The sequence below is a fragment of the Scomber japonicus genome, chromosome 3, assembly GCF_027409825.1.
Source record: "Scomber japonicus isolate fScoJap1 chromosome 3, fScoJap1.pri, whole genome shotgun sequence".
NCBI classification, from domain to species: Eukaryota; Metazoa; Chordata; class Actinopteri; order Scombriformes; family Scombridae; genus Scomber; species Scomber japonicus.
In genome coordinates, this window is record NC_070580.1 from 23,980,320 (window position 1) to 24,001,767 (window position 21,448).

The window sequence follows — 21,448 nt, forward strand, 5'->3', positions numbered from 1 at the left end:
GAAATGACCTTTGGTTTACTCAATATGGGGGGAGAGGGGGGGATTACTGCAAACTTTGGAGTTTTTTCCACCATGTCCTAAAATACTGATTTGCTCAGGTCTACTTTTACCTATAATACCCCAAAATAAGAGATGAACTCTGAACAAACACACATTGCTGTTAGTTTTCAGAAAGGGCACTCTTACATTGTCCTCACCAGCTGAAGTTTTGGCCAACTGGGGTGTTTTTTGGAGATGTGTGTAAGGGCTCCCTCATATAAACAGTATGATACATAAAACTCTGGTTTTGATGTACGTGTCCCTTAACAAGCCTCGTGTACAGCAGCACATCATTTTCCTGATCCGTTAACCTACAGTGGACCATGAAATAAGCTAGAAATGGCAGCTTACATTTTTTTATCTCTTCTATGGTGTTTCATTTTGAAAACTTTAAACTTCAAGAGCATTTTAAACTGAATATCCCCACCAACAATACATGCTAGAAGTCCTAATGCAGGATAAACTGTTGCCAAAAAGCAAATCTACTGCCCTCTAGTGTCTGGATTGAGCAGGTACTTGTGTTTCCCACAATGCTGATTGGAACCCTGTATGAACTGAAATGTTTGCTTTTTTATACTGCATTACTTTAAACTGTACAATAAATATATTTAAGAAACCATTTAAAATAAAATCAAACCTGTAAAAATCATCATTTGTGTGTTCATTGTGCCAAGCAGTGATAGAATTCTCGAGACAATTTGTGGTTTGAGCAATTCACATCTTTATTTCTCGTATTTTTTTAAACAATGTTGTGGCACCCGGGTCTACAGTCTCAAAAAACGTGCACAAAAGTTTTCTTCCTGCAAATAAAAAATAAAATTCTGACTTGAGCAAAGCAAAGAGCAGGAACCTAGTGTTAACTCACAACCCTTTCTTTGTCTAGTTCCAGAGCTTAAATGATTCAGTTCTCAGCCTCATCACATTTAATAGACAGATCAGTGTCCAGGAGTTAATCCCCCCTTTGGTAGTTAAAAAAAATATTTCCTCCATTTAAAACAAATATTCCAACTTTTTTTTATTTTTAGTATATATCAGTCTTTACAAAAAAAGCGAGGAGAACCCTCTGCTTCTGATCCCTAAAGCCGAGCCCAAATCCCCCAAAAACCTCCCATCCCAGCAAAATATCAACACATGATCTCAGGAACAGGAGTGGGGAACAAAGGAATGACATGTAGAGGGAGGAAAAAGTGACATGTGTAGCAATACACATTTTAAATTATGTGGATAAATTCAATTGTGTTTGAACATTTGTCATCATAACCAATATACTCGGTGACAGTGCATGTACAACTATGTATTCTCAGTGACACGAGTGGATTTCATATTACAAGCACTTGAGTTGAAAAGGGGATCAAGGGCAGTGTACAGCACCAGTCAAAAGTTTGAACACCCTTTCTCATTAAAAAGGCAATGGGAAAATGTGTCCAAACTATTGGCTAATACTGTATATCTAAAGCATGTGGACATACAAGTTGGTAGACTGACTTTAGAACTGAGTAAGGGGAGGAAAAAAAGAGTTGCGTGGTATATAAACACAATAAAACAGTCACTCTATTCTTATTTTTGATACTTTTTTTATTTTACCTTTTTAAAGAAAAAACCTGACTGTACAGAACTAAATCTATATGCCTATTAAGAGTTTTTCCAACTCTAATCCTCTGTGATGACAAAGAAAGAAAAAAGGGAAGAGAGCGAGGGATCCATCGAAACAAATAAAAAAAAATCTAATAACTCATTAAAATCTCCAACTTGACTCAAAAAGGGAATTTAAAACCTAATTGTTTGCTTCTTTTGAGTAAAACCAAAAAACAAAATAAATAATGAATGCAGCGCATCAAATCAGTGGCGGTTGACATGATTTCAAATGAGGAAGAGGCGGTATAATATATAAACTCTTAAGTTGAATAGTTGCATTGACTGCTTTATGGTAGCCGATGATATAAAAGTGAGATTTAGTGCAGATGCAGTGTCTTATCAGTTGGCTGCCAGTCCTGTGGCCTCAGAGGAAAGCCTGGAGAAAGAGACAGAGAGACACCAGGAGACCAGGGTGGGAGAGAGAATAAGCATGCGTGCAGTCAGACAAGATACATGTTTAACCTTTTATACTATACATCACATTATAATTCAATGCTATATGAAGAGATAATCTGGATTTATTCACCAAAAAAAAAAAGTATGCTCTGGTATAGAAAAAAAGATCATTAGATGTCCAGTTTCCTAACTCAGCTGTTCAGAGTCAGATCTCAAACTGATACTTCAAGGTTTGACAATAGAGCTGTGCTGAAGAAATGGTTCTTCATTTTGGGAGACATACTTAATTCCTTGTCAAGAGTTAGATGGAAAGATTGTCTGAAGGTAATTATGATTCTGCTGCCAAGAGCTGGTTCACTTAGCTTTAAGACAGAGGCAACAGGAAACAGAGGCAAACAATTTTCCTGGCTCTGTTCAAATCAAAAAATGTGCACACCAGTATTCCTAAAAAGGCCCAATAACACTATTTCATCTCATTAATACATACAAAAAATTAAATAAAAACAACATGTTGGGGTTTTATATTTGGAGAGCCAGGCTCACGATTCCCTCCATTTCGATTCTTTGTGCTAAGCTAAGCTAAATGGCTGCTGGCTCAAGCTACATGTTTACTGTACAGACTGTACAAAAGTTAAAATGATCTCTTCCTTCAAACTCATGGCAAGAAAGCAAATATGTGTATTTCCCAGAACATCAAACTGTGTTACCATGATAGTTTTGAACTTTATATCAACAACATGATCTAAAAAGGTGATTTGATACCTGAGGGCAGATTACTTGAACTTACATCTGTTTCCTACATGAGCAAAATCATCATGATACATATACTCTTCATTATGACACCCAGTAATAATAATAGTAATAATAATAACAACAATCATAATATTAATAATTACTCCAAATTCACTACAAGAAAACTACAATTCCCATACTATGACATCTTAAAGAGAGAGCCGCTACCTGAGCAGAGCTTACACAAAGAGAAATGCTTCAGTAAAATCAGTGACATAATTCACTGTCCATGCTAAGTTCAAAGTCGTTTAAAAATATAATGCACTCAACATGTCAATCCTTTAGGAGACGAGCCAAATCAAGCTACAGATATCAATTTAATAAATATGGCAGCAACCATCTTTCTGGCTGTGTAACACTGTTAATGTGCATTTGTTTTCTGTAGTAAGCGTGGCATGGCACAGCCAGATACAAAAGCAAGTGCAGGTACAGACAATTATTGTATTGTCAGTACTTTAGTAGTAAATGACTTATGTTTCCTTTGTTAGTAAGGGGAGAGCCTTCGTCTTTTAGATTTGGAGCCCAGCTCGGGGGTAATTTTGGGCTCGGGAGGGATTGGGTGTGTGGGGTTACTCGCCCCGCTCACAACATGGAGGGCCAGGAGAGGGAGGGGCTTGAGACTGAGGAGACTCGACACACAGGCAGGAGAGCTGGGGAGCAGGGAATCAGTGGAGGAAGAAGAGGAGGAGGAAGAGGAGGGAGGAGGCGGCCCTGGAGCCAACAAGGACAGAGGGATGGAGGCTGAGGGGGGCACCACACAGGAGGAAGAGGAGGAGGAGGAAGAGAAGGAGGAGGTAGCAGCAGAGGAGGTGGTGGTAGTAGTAGTAGTAGTAGAGGTGGAGGAAGGGCACAGGCTGGTCTGTTCAGGGTTCAAGGAGGAGGAGGAGGGAGGAGGTTTAGAGGACTCTACACTGTAGAAAGAGAGACAAGGAGAGAGGGACAACACAGTCGGGATGGGTCACAGGGCAAGCTGGTGAGCAATGGGGAGGGACAGGTGGCAGGGAGAATGGGTTGGGGGTGTGGGCGGTCACTCAGGGATGTGATCAAAACACAGGACAAAAAGCGTCATTAGAAATGCACGTGGCGCCCCGAACTGAAAGAAAAAAAAATCTCTGGCGATGGATCAATGCAGATCTAAGCAAGCGGAAGAATAAAGGGAAGAAACAGACTGACACCAAAGCCATAAATATTGGTTGAAATAGAAATGCCAAGGACCCAATTATTCTGATGGCACATTAAAATCACACTAGAAAACCTTATTATATTATATATTTCCATACATTATTATGAGGTACATCAAGTACCCTACTCTTGCATGGGTGACTGTAGGAGCTGTAGGAGAAATTAAATGTGACAGCCAAGGAAAAAAACAGAAGGGTGATTGGGCAAATTTAGAAAAGCAATTGAAAAAAATCTGACCAGGTTGACCCAAGTAGTTTTTAGCATTTTATCAAAATGCACTGATGCAGCAGAGCGTAAAACTGAGACTGAATGAATCACCTGTTGGGAGTTAACACAGTAAACAGATGATCTTACCTGGCGTTGATGAGGTACTCTGCCAGGCTGATGCTGGCAGGCGAGCCAGTGATGGTGACCTGGCGGTCGGTTGAGCCATCCACTGGATTCGCAATCTTAATCTGGGCACCTGACATTTGCCTGATCTCGTTGATCTTGGCCCCCTGGCGGCCAATGATGCACCCAATAAGCTACAGTGGAGAAGAGCAGCAAAAACAAGCAACAGAGATGTTTAAAATAAATCATGATGAACGTAAAAAACAAGCGCCTTTTGTAATTATGAATGTGAAGCTGGAACTCAAGTATTAAAACTGGGATAAAATGTGACTCTTTGGAGCACTTACATCATTTGGAATGGTCATCTCATGGGAACTGGTTTGAGCAGAAGCATCTATCCCTGACAGAGACATAAACAGGAAAAGAATTAACCACAATCAAATAACCATAACAATATGTTGAAATATTCAAATAAATCTACTTGTGATAGGCATAGAAACCAAACACAGTGAATGTCACGTCCTGTAAACAGAAACCACTTCAAAACAAAAGGATATTGAAGTGAATGAGCCTCCATTCACCTATAAAACAATATGAAAGCCCTTTGGTTTCAAATATTAATGGCTTCAATACAACATTAAATATTGAAGTCTACTACACCACACCTCAACCACAATCATTAGGAGTTGCAGTGTGTACCTTGAAACTATCAATTTCTTAAAGCTCTGCGTGGATAATTTTTAGTTAAATCAGCCTTCTTCAAATATGGTTGAGAAGCAAATTAGCACCAGCCAAATGCTGGTAAAATATCAAAGTGGCTGGTAGATTTTCTTCACTCAAGAGCCAAAAAAAAACAGTGGTCATCTATTGAGTAGCTGGTCAAATTTGAACATCCACTAGCCATTTGGCCAGTGGACAAAAAAATTAACTGTTAGTTTTTTGATTAATTTTGAGCCTGACGAGTCGCAAAATGTTGCATTGAAAGCCTGTGGGCTGTGCTGCATACCAGTGAATCCCTGGTTGCTTGGCGCGATGGGAAAGGGGCTCTGCTGCATAGCCAGCTGGTGAAGCTTGGTGAGCTGTGGAGAGATAGCAGCAGAGGAAGACTGTGAGAGTGAGAGAGGAGGCAGGGAGAGAAACAGAGAAAATGGAAAACACAGGAAGAGGGAAAAACAGAACAAACAAAAAAAATCACAGTTAGTAAAGACAACTACAACAAAGAACGCCCCCAAAAACAACAAGAAAAGAAAGATTTCACACAGTTCATCACTTAATTCCTTGGTGTGTAGATTTCCTATCCTTTCACAAAGCTCTAACATGGATCACTGGTGTGTCTGACTGTGTGTTTTATGGCTTGTCTATGTAGGGTACCCCATAGTTATTCCTCCACACTTCAGGCTGCACCTCTTGATAAAGCTTTCTTGTAGTCTTCAGGGTCAGGGCAAAGTCACAATACACAAGGGAGGAAGCTCTCAGTGTGCAGGAGATTTCCTAACCAACATCAATACAAGACCCACATGAACTGAGAGACAGTCTCAACTCAGTATAACACTGTACCAGTATCACCACTACAGCTGGAAGGAAAGGAGGAAATGATGTTTCTGTCCCACCTTTATAAACAGATCTAGTTTTGATAAATGAAAACTGCTCTAACCAATGACAAACTACTTACATAAAAGTAATGGCACTGCTTAAAGGCCATAGAGAAAAACACATTTTTACCTTAATATTACTATGTGATATCCTATCTAACTAGTATTTTGTTGCTCTGATGCTAATATTCAGTGACAGGTGAGGCTAAAAATATACAATCTATCACGTCCGATGCTCCAGATGGAACATCTAAAGTTCATTAAAAAAAAAGAGAGAGAGAAAGTTTGAGTTTGAAGACAATGGGCAGAGCATAACAAACAAAGTAATAAGCGTTAATGAAGGTGGGCACAAAGAACATTTTTATCTGGGACACACTAATGAATGAGACATGTAAAACAAGACAGCACATAAAAAAAAGGATGAACAGGAAGGGTGAGCAGCAGGAACAGATTATTATTCATGGAACAGTGGAGAGTCTGGACAAACACAAACAGTAGTTTAATTAACAACTGACTGCCAGTCGACACAGGAAACATGAACAGCACTGCTCTCTAAATGGTTATAAAATCTGATAATAGTAAATCGAAGGGAGGCAGACAAAAAACAAAATTAGGACTACAGCAAATGTAAAACGAGATGTGGGTGGGTGGGTGGTCGCACATTGGTAATAATAGGTGGTATTGGTGGGGGTCATGTGGAGATGACTACTGCACTTACATCTGGCTGTGGAATCGCGTGCTGTCCTTGTACGGCATATGCCTGAAACAAAATGAAAACAAATCTTTCATAGGCCTCTGATTGTAGGTTAAGTTACAGCTACAGCTACATCCTTCCTCACGTATGAATACCTCTTGCATACTTCAACACAACAAAGCCTTCTCTGAACTAAAATCTAAGAATATCAACATGTATGTCTTGTCCAAAGTCTCCACATTTCTGGGAAAAGAGAAATATTTAGAGACATTATAGTGGAATTAAGGAAACCAGAAGGACAGATTTCTCTTCAAAGAATAATAATAATAATAAAAAAGATATTTAGTAAGTTAAAAGACCTTGCAATGTTAGGTCAGCAAGCTCCAGAGAGCAGTGTGGTGCACACAAAGAGGGCCACCTCACTACTGAAACTTAATGTTCAAAACATAAAGTCAAAATGAGGGGAAGGACAAAAAGAAAGTTGTTACAGACTGTCTCTAGGAGTAAATGTTCCATGGTCATTAGAGTACTTGATAATCTCTTGGAACAATCAGCCCACACAGTTTGGATACAGCTGTTTTCTGAACTTAAAATACCTTCAACAGCTACTCTTTTGAAAGCAACTATTCAGATTATGAATACTCATGCTGACATTCTTCATTCAAGATGTTACTTTCAGTTATATTCAGGACTTTCCATCACACATCAGTATTTCAAAAAATACTTTTTCCTGCAAAACATACATCCCGGACTCACTGGAGCCCAAATGAAAGACAACAGCAGCAATAAATATTCCCCAAAACATAAGTGGGATTCTCATGTCGCTCTCAAGTGTTGTATGTACCTGTCCGCCTGCAAAGATGACGGGAGATCCTGAAGGCTTGGGCCGGTAGGGGATAGTGACCCCCTTAGGCGGAGACTGTACAGGAGACAATACAAGCAGATGTGTCATTATATTACAACCCATGTTATCATCTAATTGTTGAAATTGTTAAATCATGTTAGAATTAATTCATTCAACACACAATCTTAAAAAATATCACAGCTTCATACTACAGATGTCTTCATTTAGTTTTACTCTAGCTGCTCCAAATCCTAAACATACTTTCTTTCAGTGTCTGCCAATATACAGTCTCAAACTGATGTTTATATTTTCTTAAGTGATACAGCTGCATTTTGTATACTTGGCATAACAAAGGCAAAATTGACACTTTTTTTTTTTTTTTTTTTAACAATACCTATAAAACTACAATACCAGCCACAATCCTGCTAAACCATTTGACACCTATACCAAGTCTACAATACCAAGCTCACAACAGACACCTCACTATTTCACATCATTCATTTCACAGATCTACTTCATTGGCTTCATTGCTTTCACGGGTCCACTTACCTCAAGCATGACCACACAGATCTGCTTCACACACTCAATTATAGACTGAGGAGTGCCAGCGATGGTGATGGCGCGCTCCGTGGAGTTGGGGAGCATGTCTCCTGCCACTTGTACCTGAGCACCGGTTGACTGGGACACACAAATATAGGGGAAAGGGATAAGGTGATAGTCTTCCAATGCTAAAAGAATTTTAGATCACATAGTTTTATTCTTTACATTTTGTATTACGTGTTTTTCTGTGTGCATACCTCTCGGATTTCCTTGATCTTGCAGCCACCTTTCCCAATGAGGGAGCCGCACTGGCTGGCAGGCACCACAATGCGTAGGGTCACAGGGGGCTTGCTGGTAGCTGTGCTGTTTGTCATTGAGCTGCTTATATCCTGGAAAGACATATGAAGGTTAATTCAGTTTGTGTTCAGGCTGGGTACTGCTGATCTAAAGAAAAAGTCAGTATACTTGGGACATACCTCTTCCAGCTTCTCTATGATCATGGAGAATGCTTTAAAGATGGCGGTGGTTGGCCCTGCCAAAGTAATGATCCTCTCTGGGCAATTGCCCTCAGAGATGTTGATGCGAGCCCCGCTCTACAGATAAAGACAAAAGCAAGTAATTGAAAGAATCAATTTGGAAGACTTTTGCCACAATCTGTAACAGTGGCCTGGAAGTAATTATAATATCACTATGTAGAGTAATGAAAGCTAGAAGGGACCTCACCTCTTCTCTCATCTTCTTCACAGATTCACCTTTCTGTTTGCAGAGGATAACAAAGTCAGATACATTATCGGTTTAATTCAATGATGAAGAGAATCAAACATCCAATCATATTAAACAGCAGCTTACCTTTCCGATAATACTTCCGACTTCCTGAAACACAAGAAAAGATATTGTTCTTCTTAGTTAATTAAAATCTTTTTAAACTTGACATTTGTTATTACCACAGAATTAGATATCGAACCTTTTGTATCGCTTTATCAGGCATGAAAAACTTTCAGTAAATGAGGCAACATGGTTTCCTATCACTTGGATAAGAAGACAAGTTCTCCCTGTCAGAGCACCTCCTTCAGAAATGTCTTAATGGTTATGAGCACTAGATGTAAATTATAATAAATGGGAATTCTGCAGTTGATGGGATGTTGATTTAAAGAGAGCCAAAGTGAATTACACAACAACAGTCTTAATTCACTAATTGTGAGGTGCACTGGTCAACTGTTCAAATTTCGTCATGAATTTCCCAGCACTCTACCATAGGCAATTTTTGTTTCGTCTATTCTTACAGACTCAAGATGTTGCTGTTGACCACAGTGAGAACCGTGATAAAGTCAAGCCACAGTATACGTAGGCTGCTAATGCCTGTAGCCCGCACTGGGACCCGTTTTAAGATGCTTCAAGCTAGCAGGTCTTATGGAGGATCATTTTTCAGTTGTATCAACAGTCTGGTATGCCTGCAGTGTAAGCTGATGTCTAAGAGTCGGATTTTGAGCAGCCGCTTCTCACCACATGGCATATTATCACTTGAAACCACAATAACAACAGGCCTCTGTGGGACACAAGATGCAACAAGAGTGTGGATCTATGGCAGCCGTCAAAGTCAGATGGAATGGTCATGCCTCCTGGTTGTGGTTTTTACCAAGTGTCAAATAGAGATGTGGAAATGGCTGTGTGTAATATCATTTCAACTGCTATGGGATCATTCAGCAAGAAATACGGGGGAGAGAGACCTCTACAACATTTGAAAGGAGTAGAGGATGTCATTACTGATTTGTGAGTGAAGACTATAACTCGACTGTCAATAATGATGGCCATTTACTTCTGACGTAACTTAATACTAGCTATGAGGAACATTGTAATATTTTAGCACAGCTAATACATCTTGGAAAATAACACAGGCCCTGTCGGCACTGGGCATTAACATGTGCCATGAGTGATCCGATCACAAGTGGGCAGCTCCAAGTATATCAGTTCACACCTGGCATGGTGTCTTGAGTCACTACTTGTAAATCAGACTTCTAACTTACTGCTCTATGTGCAAATAAATACATACATCGTTTCTGTTTGCAAAGACCAAATGCATTATTGGTTTTAAAGCTAAAGTGAAGAGACCGGTATTATATGAAACTAGATGACCTAATGCATCCACTGTTCCAACTATGTTATGCTATGGCTTAGTAACACCCCAAAGTATGGCTAAAGTTTTGACTGGGAAAAACTTGGCATGGCCATTTTCAGAGGGGTCCCTTGACCTTTCACCTCAAGATATCTGAAGGAAACTGGATTCTAGGGGTACCCATGCGTCTTCCCTTTACAGATATGCCTACTTAATCCCATGCAGCTTTTAGCAGACGCCATGCAGCTTTTTGCATGCAGTACAAAATGTGTTATCATCGCCAATTCTAAAAATGAAGTTTTTGAATATTTCTGCATACTGGGGTCACTAAACAGTCTAGGAATTGCATACATTGAACATAACTGGGAAGCTGATACTCTTCTAGATTCAATGAATCCATCTGTGTTCATATGTGATGATGTTAGTCCCCATAGTTGTCATTTTATTGTAGTCAGACCATTTTTTGACCTTACCTTATACCGACCTGTTATGACTTCTAGGACAATCACAGCTTCATGATACTTTACAAAGGCAAACTAGAGGATTTACTACGCATAGTGCTTCCCATCCAATCACTGAAAAATGCAATTCTTACAGAAACCTTCAAATGTCAAAAGATTTTATTCACAACATTCATTTATCTGTGGTGTAGCTCAAGGTCTTTGTATTTTAATTGTGGTATTTTGAATGGATTTTTGACAATTTTATAATTAATTCTCAAGTGGTCAAAAAAATGGTTAAATGTTTTACAAAATATGTGTAACAAATAGTATCAACCCAAAAATTGCTGCTACAGCATAGGAGACATAACTGCGCATGTGAATAGCCATTGTATACTTTCATAATAATATTGCAAGCACTTATATACTCTAAACTTTCAAAATTTGAATAGACACCTGACCAAAACACAATGTTTATTACAGATTTATGACTAGAAAAATGGCTCAACCTGTTACCTGCTATCTCCCCCCTCAACACCCTCCTCCCCCAAATAATGGGTCTACGGTAGGGTGGCGGGAGTAGAAGAGGTTAAAGGTAAGACCACCTTAACATACACAGACAGAGAGAGAGAGAGAGAGAGAGAGAGAGCAGGTGTGTTAAGGTGGACTTACCTTTAAGGTGGACCAGCTATTATTGTTCAGTGACTATCTCAGCTACTCATAAACAGAATGGAGAAACATTGGCTGCTGAGTCTCTCCCAAGTTTGGCTAGGACACATTCACATACACACTGCTTTAAAGGGGACCTATGATACTCATTTCAAGATTGATATTTTTATTCTGGGACAAGAGTATCTTTTTGTGATTCATAGTTCAAAGACTCCTTATTTATCTTATACTGGCCATTTATGCAGCCCCTCAGTTCAGCCTCTGTCTGTAATAGGCAGTGTTAGCTCATGTCTTTTTTAGGCTCCCCTCCCAATAAACCCAACCTGTTCTCATTAAAATCCAGTCGACACAGCAACATATTGACAAATTTGGAGCTCTTTGTTCAGCGGATCAGTTAGAAATAATGCAGGAAGGAATAGTACAAGCAGAAACAACTACAGTAATGATGATGTCTGATGAAGAGCTGCAGATGACCAGCACACCTCTAACGGGTTAATGACTTATTTTACTTTGCTTTGCTGTGTAATGAAAAAAAAAAAACCCTCACAGCTCAACTCCAGTGATGGCTCGGCATGACTACCCCAAAACAATGGAAAAATGTCATAATGCTAGCAGAGCGGAGCAGTGAACTCACACGCTGTGCGTGGAGCAGATGACTGTATAAAGAAATCCATCACGAGTCAACATCGGCTTGGGCTAAAAGTAGACAAAAAAATGTTGGAAACTTTGCATTTAGAGCAGTCTGCAGCCAATGTATTTTGCACACAGGGATAATGTCTACATACATGTAGCTCATTTTTTGACACTTTGGGCTTTTTAATATGAACATCTGACATTATAACACTATATGACTGAAAAAAAAGGAAAAGCATAATAGGCCTCCTTTAAAGAATGTGGCCATATGCAGCCCAGACCACCTCCGCATGTGGTCTGAACGATCGGATCTTAACAAGTCCTCAATGTGTGTTGGGCGCATTCACACCTATACTTAGAGCTGTCTGCTTGTGACTAGATCACCCAAGATGCATTTTAATACCCAGAGTGAACAGAGCCACGTATTAAGAGGAGGAAAAAAACAGCTTGTTATGCAGCAGAGACACATGGCAAAATACCTTGCACTGAGATACAGGATCCTATCACTGTGTCAATAACCTTACTCATCACATCACAGTCCCTGGCCTTTATGCATCCCTCAGGGACGTCCTCACAATAAATATAGAGTCATATGTTATTAAGAGTGACCTCACCTTGCCATGCATGAGCAGCCTAATGGTAAGGGTGACATTGAGCCCTCCTTCAATCACACCGGAGTCCATAACTGCAACTGAAAAGTAGTCGTCCGTATAGAACTGGGGTCTTTGGTCACCGAGGTGGATCTAAGGGGTGCATAAAAAATACTTTAGATTATGAAGCAATCAAGATTATGGAAATTGTGACATAGTTAATGAGAAAAAAAGGAAGAAAAAAAACACACTGGGATAACATGGACACTCATTTCACATTTGAGGCTTTCATTATGTTTCTAAATGAAATTCTTCCACAGGAGAAAACACTCCAGATATTCTTGCTACAAACCTATGGCCACATTTAAATGCCACCATTACACAAAGTACCCGTTTTTTTCCTAATTTACCGATTACATAAAAAATGAGAACACCTCATGGCTAAATATATAACGAAGGACGATACACTGGCAAACATACGATAATTATATTTCATATTATATTTGAAATACGTACCCTGAAGAATACAGATGAACATTTTGTGAATGAATAGGATAAATCTGTGTTACAGCTTACGTTAACGTTGATAGTAAACCCTGATGGATATTAAAATGAGGTTTAGTGCGCACTTTCTCTGTGGAGACTACAAGCTGCTAGTTTGGAGGACCAGAAAGCAAGTTATACGACTCCAAACCAATAAATCACAATTAAATCCATCTCATTTAGTGGGAACCATATGGATAGCCTTGTTTAGCTTGTAGGCTAACGATGCCTTCATCAATATATGACTCAAGTTTATCAACAAATGTGCGCACGATTCAATCTGTCGTTCGCAATCTCAACCAATACATCATGAAATTAACACGCAAGTCTTTACTCTACGCGACGAGCAGATGTGAATTTGCCTATTTGGCTCACGTTTTTTTAAGTTGAAAGTGAGTGAAGTGAACAATTAGCGCTGGTTGTGAGTGTGTTAGCCTGTTAGCATGCTGGTTACCCACCGTGCTGGGAAATGAATGGAGCATGCGTGCGCTACTTAGCACAAGCTAGCTATTTGGCTTTATCAATCAATGTTGTAAATTGTTGGTTAAATGTAGGTACCATTAGCTAGGTCTCCTTTTTTAGAAGTGTTTTCACCAAACAACAAGCAGTGGGGTTTTAAAGCCACCATAAAAATTAAACTTCCCTCTTGGTTAGCTAAGCTAGCAGACTGCGTGCTCATCATCATGCGGCCTTGTTAGCACGCTGGGCGCGATTTCTTTCCGCTACTTCAGATCATAACAACAAATATTTTAAAAAGCGCTAAAACGCCGACATAAAACTCACCTGATTCGTGCGCTGAAAGGTGATCGGGGGGAGGGTTGGGGTTTTAAGGGTAGAAGGGGAGAGGTTTGGGAGGGTAGAGACCCGGGGGAGAGTTTAGAAAGGACTCGGGGAGGAGGGAAGAGTGATGTGAGATCGAGCTCCACTCCTTTACACAAAGACAACACAATTATAACCTCTGAACTTTCCCCCTTCACCCAGCCCGATTCCCCCCCGCCATATTTCTCCCGCACCCGCATTCCGCAAGGACCCGCCCTTCTCCGCTTCTGATTGGCTGTTATTTGTTGCCTCCGTTGGTTCCATTGGTTAAGCGTAGGTGCGAGAGTGAGATGATTGGCTTAGGGTAAAAATATCAGGGTCAGGGCCAATGAGAGCCAATCAGAGGTAGGGTAGTGGCGGGGCTTCCAGAATGCGGGTGGGAAAAAAACATCCTCTCTGCACACATCCTGAATCTGACCCACAGGTTTGACCCACAGATGCCCCAAAATCACGTCTGTAAAAAGGATAATTATACTTTGATGATTATTACTGATGTCGTATTGGGTGGTGTTGATGTGCTGGGGTGCATTATATTCATTGGTGTATTCCTAATATTTTGTCCACTCCATGAACATACTTGAGGGGGGCAAAATATTAGGATCACTTCTCCAGATAATGCAGTACACCACCATTACCCACTACAACCTCAAAATAATAAACATAAAGTAGAATGATCACCTTTCTGATGATGTTAACAAAAACTGATAATGTATAAGCTTTATAAAAGCAGAATTTATGGCAGAGCTGAGCTGTTGTATTGGATTGCTATACACACATACACATTGCACTCCTTGCACTACACAGAAGTCAAATCTCTTATGTGTGAACATACTAGGTCAGTAAAGATTAGTTGTAGGCTTTCATTCAGATCTATTTATTACTGCAGTTGCATAGCAAAACATATAACTTTTCAACAGTCATCTCATACAGTGGTGAACACATTTAAAAAAATAAAAATCAATGTAGTGTTTTAATACATAGCTAATCTTTCAAATTAGTTACATTCAAAAAAATCAGGAAAAACTGAAAAATGACAGATTCTTACACATTTTCTTTTACTGAATCACAGTGTTACATTTTCTCAAACAGAGAAAGTTAAGCATTAAGATGAAAGTGCACAGTCCCTACTGAAATGATGATGATCATCATAAAATTATGACTGACAATCACAAACAGATCAGTTGGATGAGCTGTGGCTAATTAATCTTTATATTACAAAAGTAATACTCATCTCAGTCTTAATGACACATATGCAAAAATAACTACACACTTCACACAAATGGGGAGAGAAGGACTTAAGTAGTAAATATTTCTTCCAACAAATTCAAAGATGATTATTTGGACCGATTATGAAACATTCTTACTAAGTTCAACTGTTACTGACACTTTGGTTTTTCTTTAAAAAAAAAAAAAGGACCAGATGTTTTCATTTGATTTTGGGAGGAATTTTTACTAACAATAATAAAGTTGTTTAATTAAACATCGCGTCTGAGCATTAACCGCTAATATTCTCCACCTCATCGACTCCACTGCTGCTGCCGACTGCTGCTAGTCAACAATGTGCACAGCTTGTAGTTGAAGGTTGTTAGACCATCAGGTTGAGTATCCCCCATATTTCTTGCAGACAACACAAACACACAAATTTGGCAACTCTACAAAGATGTTACCACCAATATTCCATGGAGTTAAAGCATCTAGATTGTTTGAGATACGTAAAAATATTGGCAGGGACAACACAGCAACACCCTGATATTGATAGGAACATGTCCCTAACATCAATATCCAAATAAACACCCGCATGGTGGAAACAGTTCACCAATAATATTCAGTAATGATGTGAATATGTTCCCAGTAATAGCCTTTACGCACTTTTAGTGTTATATATAGCCCAATGAGGATATGATAAAATCCTGTATTGCAACAGAAATCTTGTTAAAATATTAGCAATTAATTGTATGTGTTTGTAGTTAATAGTCAGGTAGCTCTTTGTTAGAGCAACCTTTCTGTGACAGCTGTGTAGTGGACTGGTGGCCTCAGTCGCTGTCGCTGCTGCTGCTGCTGCTACTGCTGCTGCTGGAGGACTGTGGAGAAAAGACAGAGATTATAAATGTATGAATAGGTTAATACACTTTAAATGATAGTTTTAAACACAAACAAAAAAGTTACAATTCGTTTTAATCTGTGTTTTCCAAATGCGAAATTTGCAATAAAACCTTTCATTATTGACTTGGTTACTGCACTTCTATTGTTGTGGATTGTTATTGTTCATAGATTTACAGTTTCACTTGGCCAATTAGGGAGATGTTAAAGTAATGAGGTATTATTATATTATACTGTTTATTTGAGGTTTTAGTTGTTTCATATTTTAACTGGATGCACTCTCTGTTTCCTTGTGCCATGAAACACCTCGTCCTCTGCACTGGATCAACCCACTTACATTCATTTGGAAGACACTAGACACACTGTTGACTTATGATAAATACATCTAAAAGCAACAGCTAAATGTCATCAAAAACTAGTAATGAATACTTCCCTGTTCAGAATGTGAGAAAGTGCTTAGTGGTTGTTTCTTTCTTTTCTCTTTTTTTTAGGAATTGAGAGGTAAGGATGTGCTAGCATAGGGTAGACTGAAAGGTGGGTTTTTTTTAGATACTTCCACCCAAGTAATTATCACCATTCAGACTCAGCCACATTCAGTTATTTCAAGCTAGTCCATCCCTAAAACAGCTCAGCTGAGGCTTTGAAAGGTAAAAAGGTTTTTAATGGGGTGTCTGTAAGAGGAGTTAAACATATGTTTAAACTGTCTCTTACCCTCCTCATGACCTTTAATACACTGCTACATTTTGGAATAAATTTAAAGTCAGCACTGTACCTGATTATCTGACAAAACTGAACAGATGCTGATCTATTCAAAGCAACCATGTTGGCTGGAAAATGAAACTGCAGCTGTATGTTAAACTCCTAAAAGCACAAGTAGAAACTGAACCTATTCACACCCACTTGTACTATTTATCTAAGATAGTCAAATGCAGACTGATGAAGCAAAAGCCACATCATGTTTCCAAGGAATTAATTCACAGGGCAAACATTGGTAGCAGCAGAGCTACATATTGTTGCTAATGTTGTGCTAATGCTGTCTCATCTAGTCAACTAATAACGGCTTGCAAAGTTTGACATGACCAATTCCTGACTAATTAGTTTGGAAATTACTAAAATAACCAATGATTAAAATTTGAAGTCACTTTATGTTGCTCTTATTCCTTCTGTAAGTTAAAGCATAGATATTCAAGTAGAGCTGTAATATTTATATTACGTATCTGATGGGAAAAAGTACAGTTTTAACAAATTCATTATTTGTCTTTTTCTTCAAGAACATTGTAAAAAGATCTGTTGGTTTCAGCTGCTCAAAATGGCGAAGGCTTCCTGCTTTTCTTTTCTATGTTTTATATGATGGTAGACTGAATATTTTGGGATTTGGAGCAAAACAGATGAAGATGTCACCTTCAGCCGTGGGAACCTGTAATGTGCATTTTTGCCAATTAAATATTTACTATTTTATAGATGAAATTATTAATCAATTATTGAGTAGATTAATCAATAATTAAACTATATTTAGTTGCAGCACTAACATACAAGGTGTAGAAAAAGTAACTTTATTCTCCACACAGTATGTTTGATTTATAATCTAGTCATTTGTCTGTGGTCATACAAGCCATCATCATGCCTCATAATGCAATCTAGTAACTGGCTATTCTTTGTTTTTATGTCCCTCAGCAATAAAATGAATCATAATGATAATAACCTACATCCCTCTTCTGGTAGAACCAAAACCACCACATGATGGCATTTGTTTGCAGAACTGACTTAAATAAAGTTAGAGGCCTGTGTGCAGGTTCAGGTTTCATCTTTTGATGTAGTTTGTCATTATTATTTTATCTGCAGGTATGCCATTTTAAACTCTTTAACCTTTAAGCCAAATCTCACCTTGCCGCCATGTTTGTGGTGCTTATGCTTGTGTGCCTTCTTCATCTTCTTCATCTTTTTGTGGGCTTTATGTCCGACCATCCCCATTCCCACTCCTGCCACTCCCCCGCCTAATGCTGCAGTCATGGGATTTAGCCCTCCATGATGATGACCTTTGTGGTGGCCTTTATGGCCTTTATGGCCTTTATGACCTTTTGGGGAGTGCGGGTATGGACCTGGGTGAACGCCTGTAGGGTGGACACCTGGTGGAAATCCACCAGGTGGAAATCCACCAGGAGCCATAGGATAAGGTTGAGGCCCTGGTGCTCCATAGGGCATCGCCCCTGGAGGTGGCATTGCTGGATTCACACCAGGTGGGAAATGGCCAGGTGGGTATGCTGGAGGTGGAGGATGTGGGAATGCTCCAGGAGGAGGGACAGGAGGACACGCAGGGTTATAAGCAGGAGGGAAGGCTGGGTTTGGTGGTCCCATTGGAGGGGGAGGACCTAATACATAAACACATGCACAGATACGCACCACATTTAAAAAACACAGTATAAAACAGGCCTCACCCAAGTCATAAAATGTATTTGTAATGTATGGTATCGTACCTTGATTCGGCCACATGGTCACGTATCTTAACTCACACTAAATCCTGGAGAAACAGTGAGAGAGACATGACATGAAAAACAATAGTTTTTATCAAGAGTGGAACTACACTGCATCTTATCATATCATTCTCTATGCATTCTCTGATCTGAGATGATATCCTTGTTTTTTGTTCTATCTGCTTGTTCAATCAACAGACAGAATGGTCACACCAGTTTCCAACATTATGATAAACACACATAGTAAAAATGAAAGATGCATGTCATGAATTTAGCAGGGAGAACTTCTTCAAACTGCCTGTTTGTTCAATCAATAGCTTAAAGCCCAAAGATATCAATTTACAGCCATTTAAAACATAGAAGCAACAAATCAGACAATCTTTGAATTAAAAAATTAAATAAGCTATTCTCAGCCTCAGGCAATCTGTATTTTTACTGTCTGAAAATCGAATGACCAGTTGGCGAGGGTGGATGTTGACAGAGAGACGTCAAACCTGTGGATTGCATCTGATTATTTGGCTGCAATGCATTTCCTGTTTCACATCATTCAGGATCTAGAGTTTTAAAGTGGTAGTACATTGTGATTTTATTGGTTAAATTAAAAATGATTGTTGTCAGATAGAGTTACACTCAGTTGCCAGTTGATTCAGTGTAATACAACAAGCCTGCACTGAATCATATTTATATATTTATAGTTTTGGTTGAAGTGGATTTAAAGCAGTTTCTAATATTTTGCCCTCTGTTACATACATAAGGGTAGACTAAATGCTCTGAGCACCTCTCCCTGTATACATTATAACTAAATACAGTACACCAGTAAAACAATTGAAGATTAAAGCCTTCATGAGGATTAATTATAAGGCTGTTTCATAAGATCTGTGTGCCTGATATGCCAACTGAATATCAATCTATGAAAAGTCATGAAGTTACTTTTTAACAACTAAATACAAGACAACAGAATACTTGAATGACAAAAATGTACCTCTTACTAATATTTTAGATCATTTTCAGACACACTGCACACTGTGTGACTGTATGTCACATGGCATTTTATGATACTAAACTCTAATGTGCAAGCTCCTTTTTTGGCAACACTTCCAATCATTTAACTGCATGATCTAACGTCAAACTAGGTGTAAACAATGTTACTGTTATTTTTCTGCATAAACTCTATTTACAATCACTGTTTATCAATGTCCAGATTTCAGAAGCTTACCTTTTGGACTTGTCCTCGCTCTGGGGGAGTTTGTCAGGAATTCGGAGCTCCAGTGTTTTTCTTCCGCATTGAGCTTCAAGGAACAAGCAAAGAATACATCAGGAAGCCACGCCCGTCGTTAAAGGACACGCACGTCATTTACGCAATGGAAAGAGGCCAAGGGTGTGTGAATGAAAAGCTGATCTACTAGTTTCTGTGGTTCAAAAGAGGTGATAATGGAATTGATGATGTGTACCTACAGCTATTGCTCGGGATTGTTTTAGAGGGAGGAGCCCTTCACACACACACACAAACACACACATCACATGCATCATATATCACACCATGCTCACTTTTGGGGACTTTATTTCATTTTCATTTCATTTTACATGGAGACTTACCCCAACCCAAACCATCACCAATATTGCCTCACCTTGATCCTAATCTTTTTTTTTCTTTTTTTCTTTCTTTCTTTAACATACTTTTATTGGCTTTTTCAAACATATAAACAGCCTCACAACAATGCAAAACAAAAACAAACAAAATAATGATAATAAAATATAACATAAACTGAAGAAAACAGGCAGTTACAGAGAGTAAAATTAACATCAAATGAAATTAATATTCCATTGTGGTGGGTTAAAAACACAGAGATAGATACAGGACCAAAAAGAATTAGTTATTAGTTATAAGTAGTTAGTTATTTCATATGAAGTTACATTGAAAAAGATGGGAGGGTTAGGAGCTTGGTCTAATGTAGTCTATAAATGGTTGCCAGATTTTCACAAATGTAGTCGAAGATATACATATTTTGAATCTCAACTTCTCAAGTTTCCGATGCTGCATCACTTCCTGCATCCACTGAGTCCAACTCAGAGGACTAGAAGACCGTTGAAGAAGGATCAATCTTTGTGCTAACAGAGTGACAAATTATTTTAAATTTAGTTCCGGATAGGTTATAGTTTTCTCCTGCTACTCCAAAAATAGCCATTAAAAGATTTGAAGATCTGATGGCTGAATTGTCATTTGAAAATGTCTGATGTTTTGAAGATTGAACTCCAGTAAGTGGACAAATTAGGACATTGCCATTGAATGAGTGTGCCAGAGAGGCAGGTGAGAGTTTGGAACCCTAACCCTAATCTTAACCACTGATCCAAAAATCAGCTTTTTCCCAATAGGAGACACAGCTTTTGTGCCCAGTTGGACAAGCTGTCCCCAATCAACTGGTCCTAAGTGTAAACAATGTGTCTTCAAAAGTAGCTTGAGACAGAAAAACACATACACACACTCAAACACCTGATTTAATACCTGATACATACTCACTGCATAGTCACGCACATACCCATTAGATCATGGAACAACAATTATGGAAACAAAGTCCAGCATACAACATGGCTTTCTAGAGATTTAATCAATTTAATTTAGACCCCAAAAAACAAAAACGACAAAGATACTGACAAAAATAACTCACATACTCAACCACACCAATCACAGAAGTCTTTTTTTTTTTTTTTTTTTTACAATAGTCATATGACATCAGACATATATCAAGTCATGGTAGGAAAAGTACAGGTGTTACTCGGTGTTACTTGCTCTATTAAAATGCCTCAGTAAACAACAACAGTATGACAGTGAGAAACCAAAACAGCCAAATTGAATTCATCTAATCATTGTATTATTTACACCTGTTCAAATTGCTCTTTGTGTGTTCTTGCTCACTAGCTTTACTTATTGGACAACATTTAAATCTATCAGAGACATCACTGACATCATGAACATTGTTAGCACCGCCTGTGATGTTGCTGCTATGTGAAGTCAAAATGTCTGCAGT

The 21,448-nt window shown here is 38.8% G+C and overlaps 2 protein-coding genes across 3 annotated transcripts; both read right to left on the reverse strand.

Annotated features, from left to right (window-relative positions):
- Nucleotides 1-736: 736 nt before the first annotated feature.
- Nucleotides 737-13,968, reverse strand: LOC128355132 (poly(rC)-binding protein 2). Of its 2 annotated transcripts, none has more exons than XM_053315342.1 (13): nucleotides 13,816-13,968; nucleotides 12,514-12,642; nucleotides 8,894-8,917; nucleotides 8,768-8,800; nucleotides 8,521-8,637; nucleotides 8,302-8,433; nucleotides 8,054-8,182; nucleotides 7,505-7,579; nucleotides 6,685-6,726; nucleotides 5,381-5,453; nucleotides 4,722-4,774; nucleotides 4,399-4,568; nucleotides 737-2,050 (listed from the first exon to the last, which is right to left on the reverse strand). In XM_053315342.1, the coding sequence occupies exons 2-13, from the start codon at nucleotides 12,580-12,582 to the stop codon at nucleotides 2,014-2,016; spliced, it is 954 nt and encodes a 317-aa protein (XP_053171317.1). In that variant the 5' UTR covers nucleotides 12,583-12,642; nucleotides 13,816-13,968; the 3' UTR covers nucleotides 737-2,013. The 2 variants fall into 2 exon arrangements, with proteins under 2 accessions (XP_053171317.1, XP_053171316.1); XM_053315341.1 differs by having other exon boundaries at nucleotides 5,381-5,480.
- Nucleotides 13,969-14,823: 855 nt separating this feature from the next.
- Nucleotides 14,824-18,471, reverse strand: prr13 (proline rich 13). Its single transcript, XM_053316229.1, has 3 exons — nucleotides 18,426-18,471; nucleotides 17,836-18,320; nucleotides 14,824-15,932 (listed from the first exon to the last, which is right to left on the reverse strand). The coding sequence occupies exons 1-3, from the start codon at nucleotides 18,439-18,441 to the stop codon at nucleotides 15,885-15,887; spliced, it is 549 nt and encodes a 182-aa protein (XP_053172204.1). The 5' UTR covers nucleotides 18,442-18,471; the 3' UTR covers nucleotides 14,824-15,884.
- Nucleotides 18,472-21,448: the final 2,977 nt, after the last annotated feature.

Coding starts and splice junctions, on each gene's coding strand:
- LOC128355132 (XM_053315341.1), bottom strand. CDS start 12,582: ATGGACTCCGGTGTGATTGAAGGAGGGCTCAATGTCACCCTTACCATT. Junction 8,434..8,520: donor TCATAGAGAAGCTGGAAGAG/GTATGTCCCAAG, acceptor ATGTCTTTCCAG/GATATAAGCAGCTCAATGAC. Junction 8,183..8,301: donor AGATCAAGGAAATCCGAGAG/GTATGCACACAG, acceptor TGTGTGTCCCAG/TCAACCGGTGCTCAGGTACA.
- prr13 (XM_053316229.1), bottom strand. Junction 15,933..17,835: donor ACCACAAACATGGCGGCAAG/GTGAGATTTGGC, acceptor TTTTCTCCACAG/TCCTCCAGCAGCAGCAGTAG.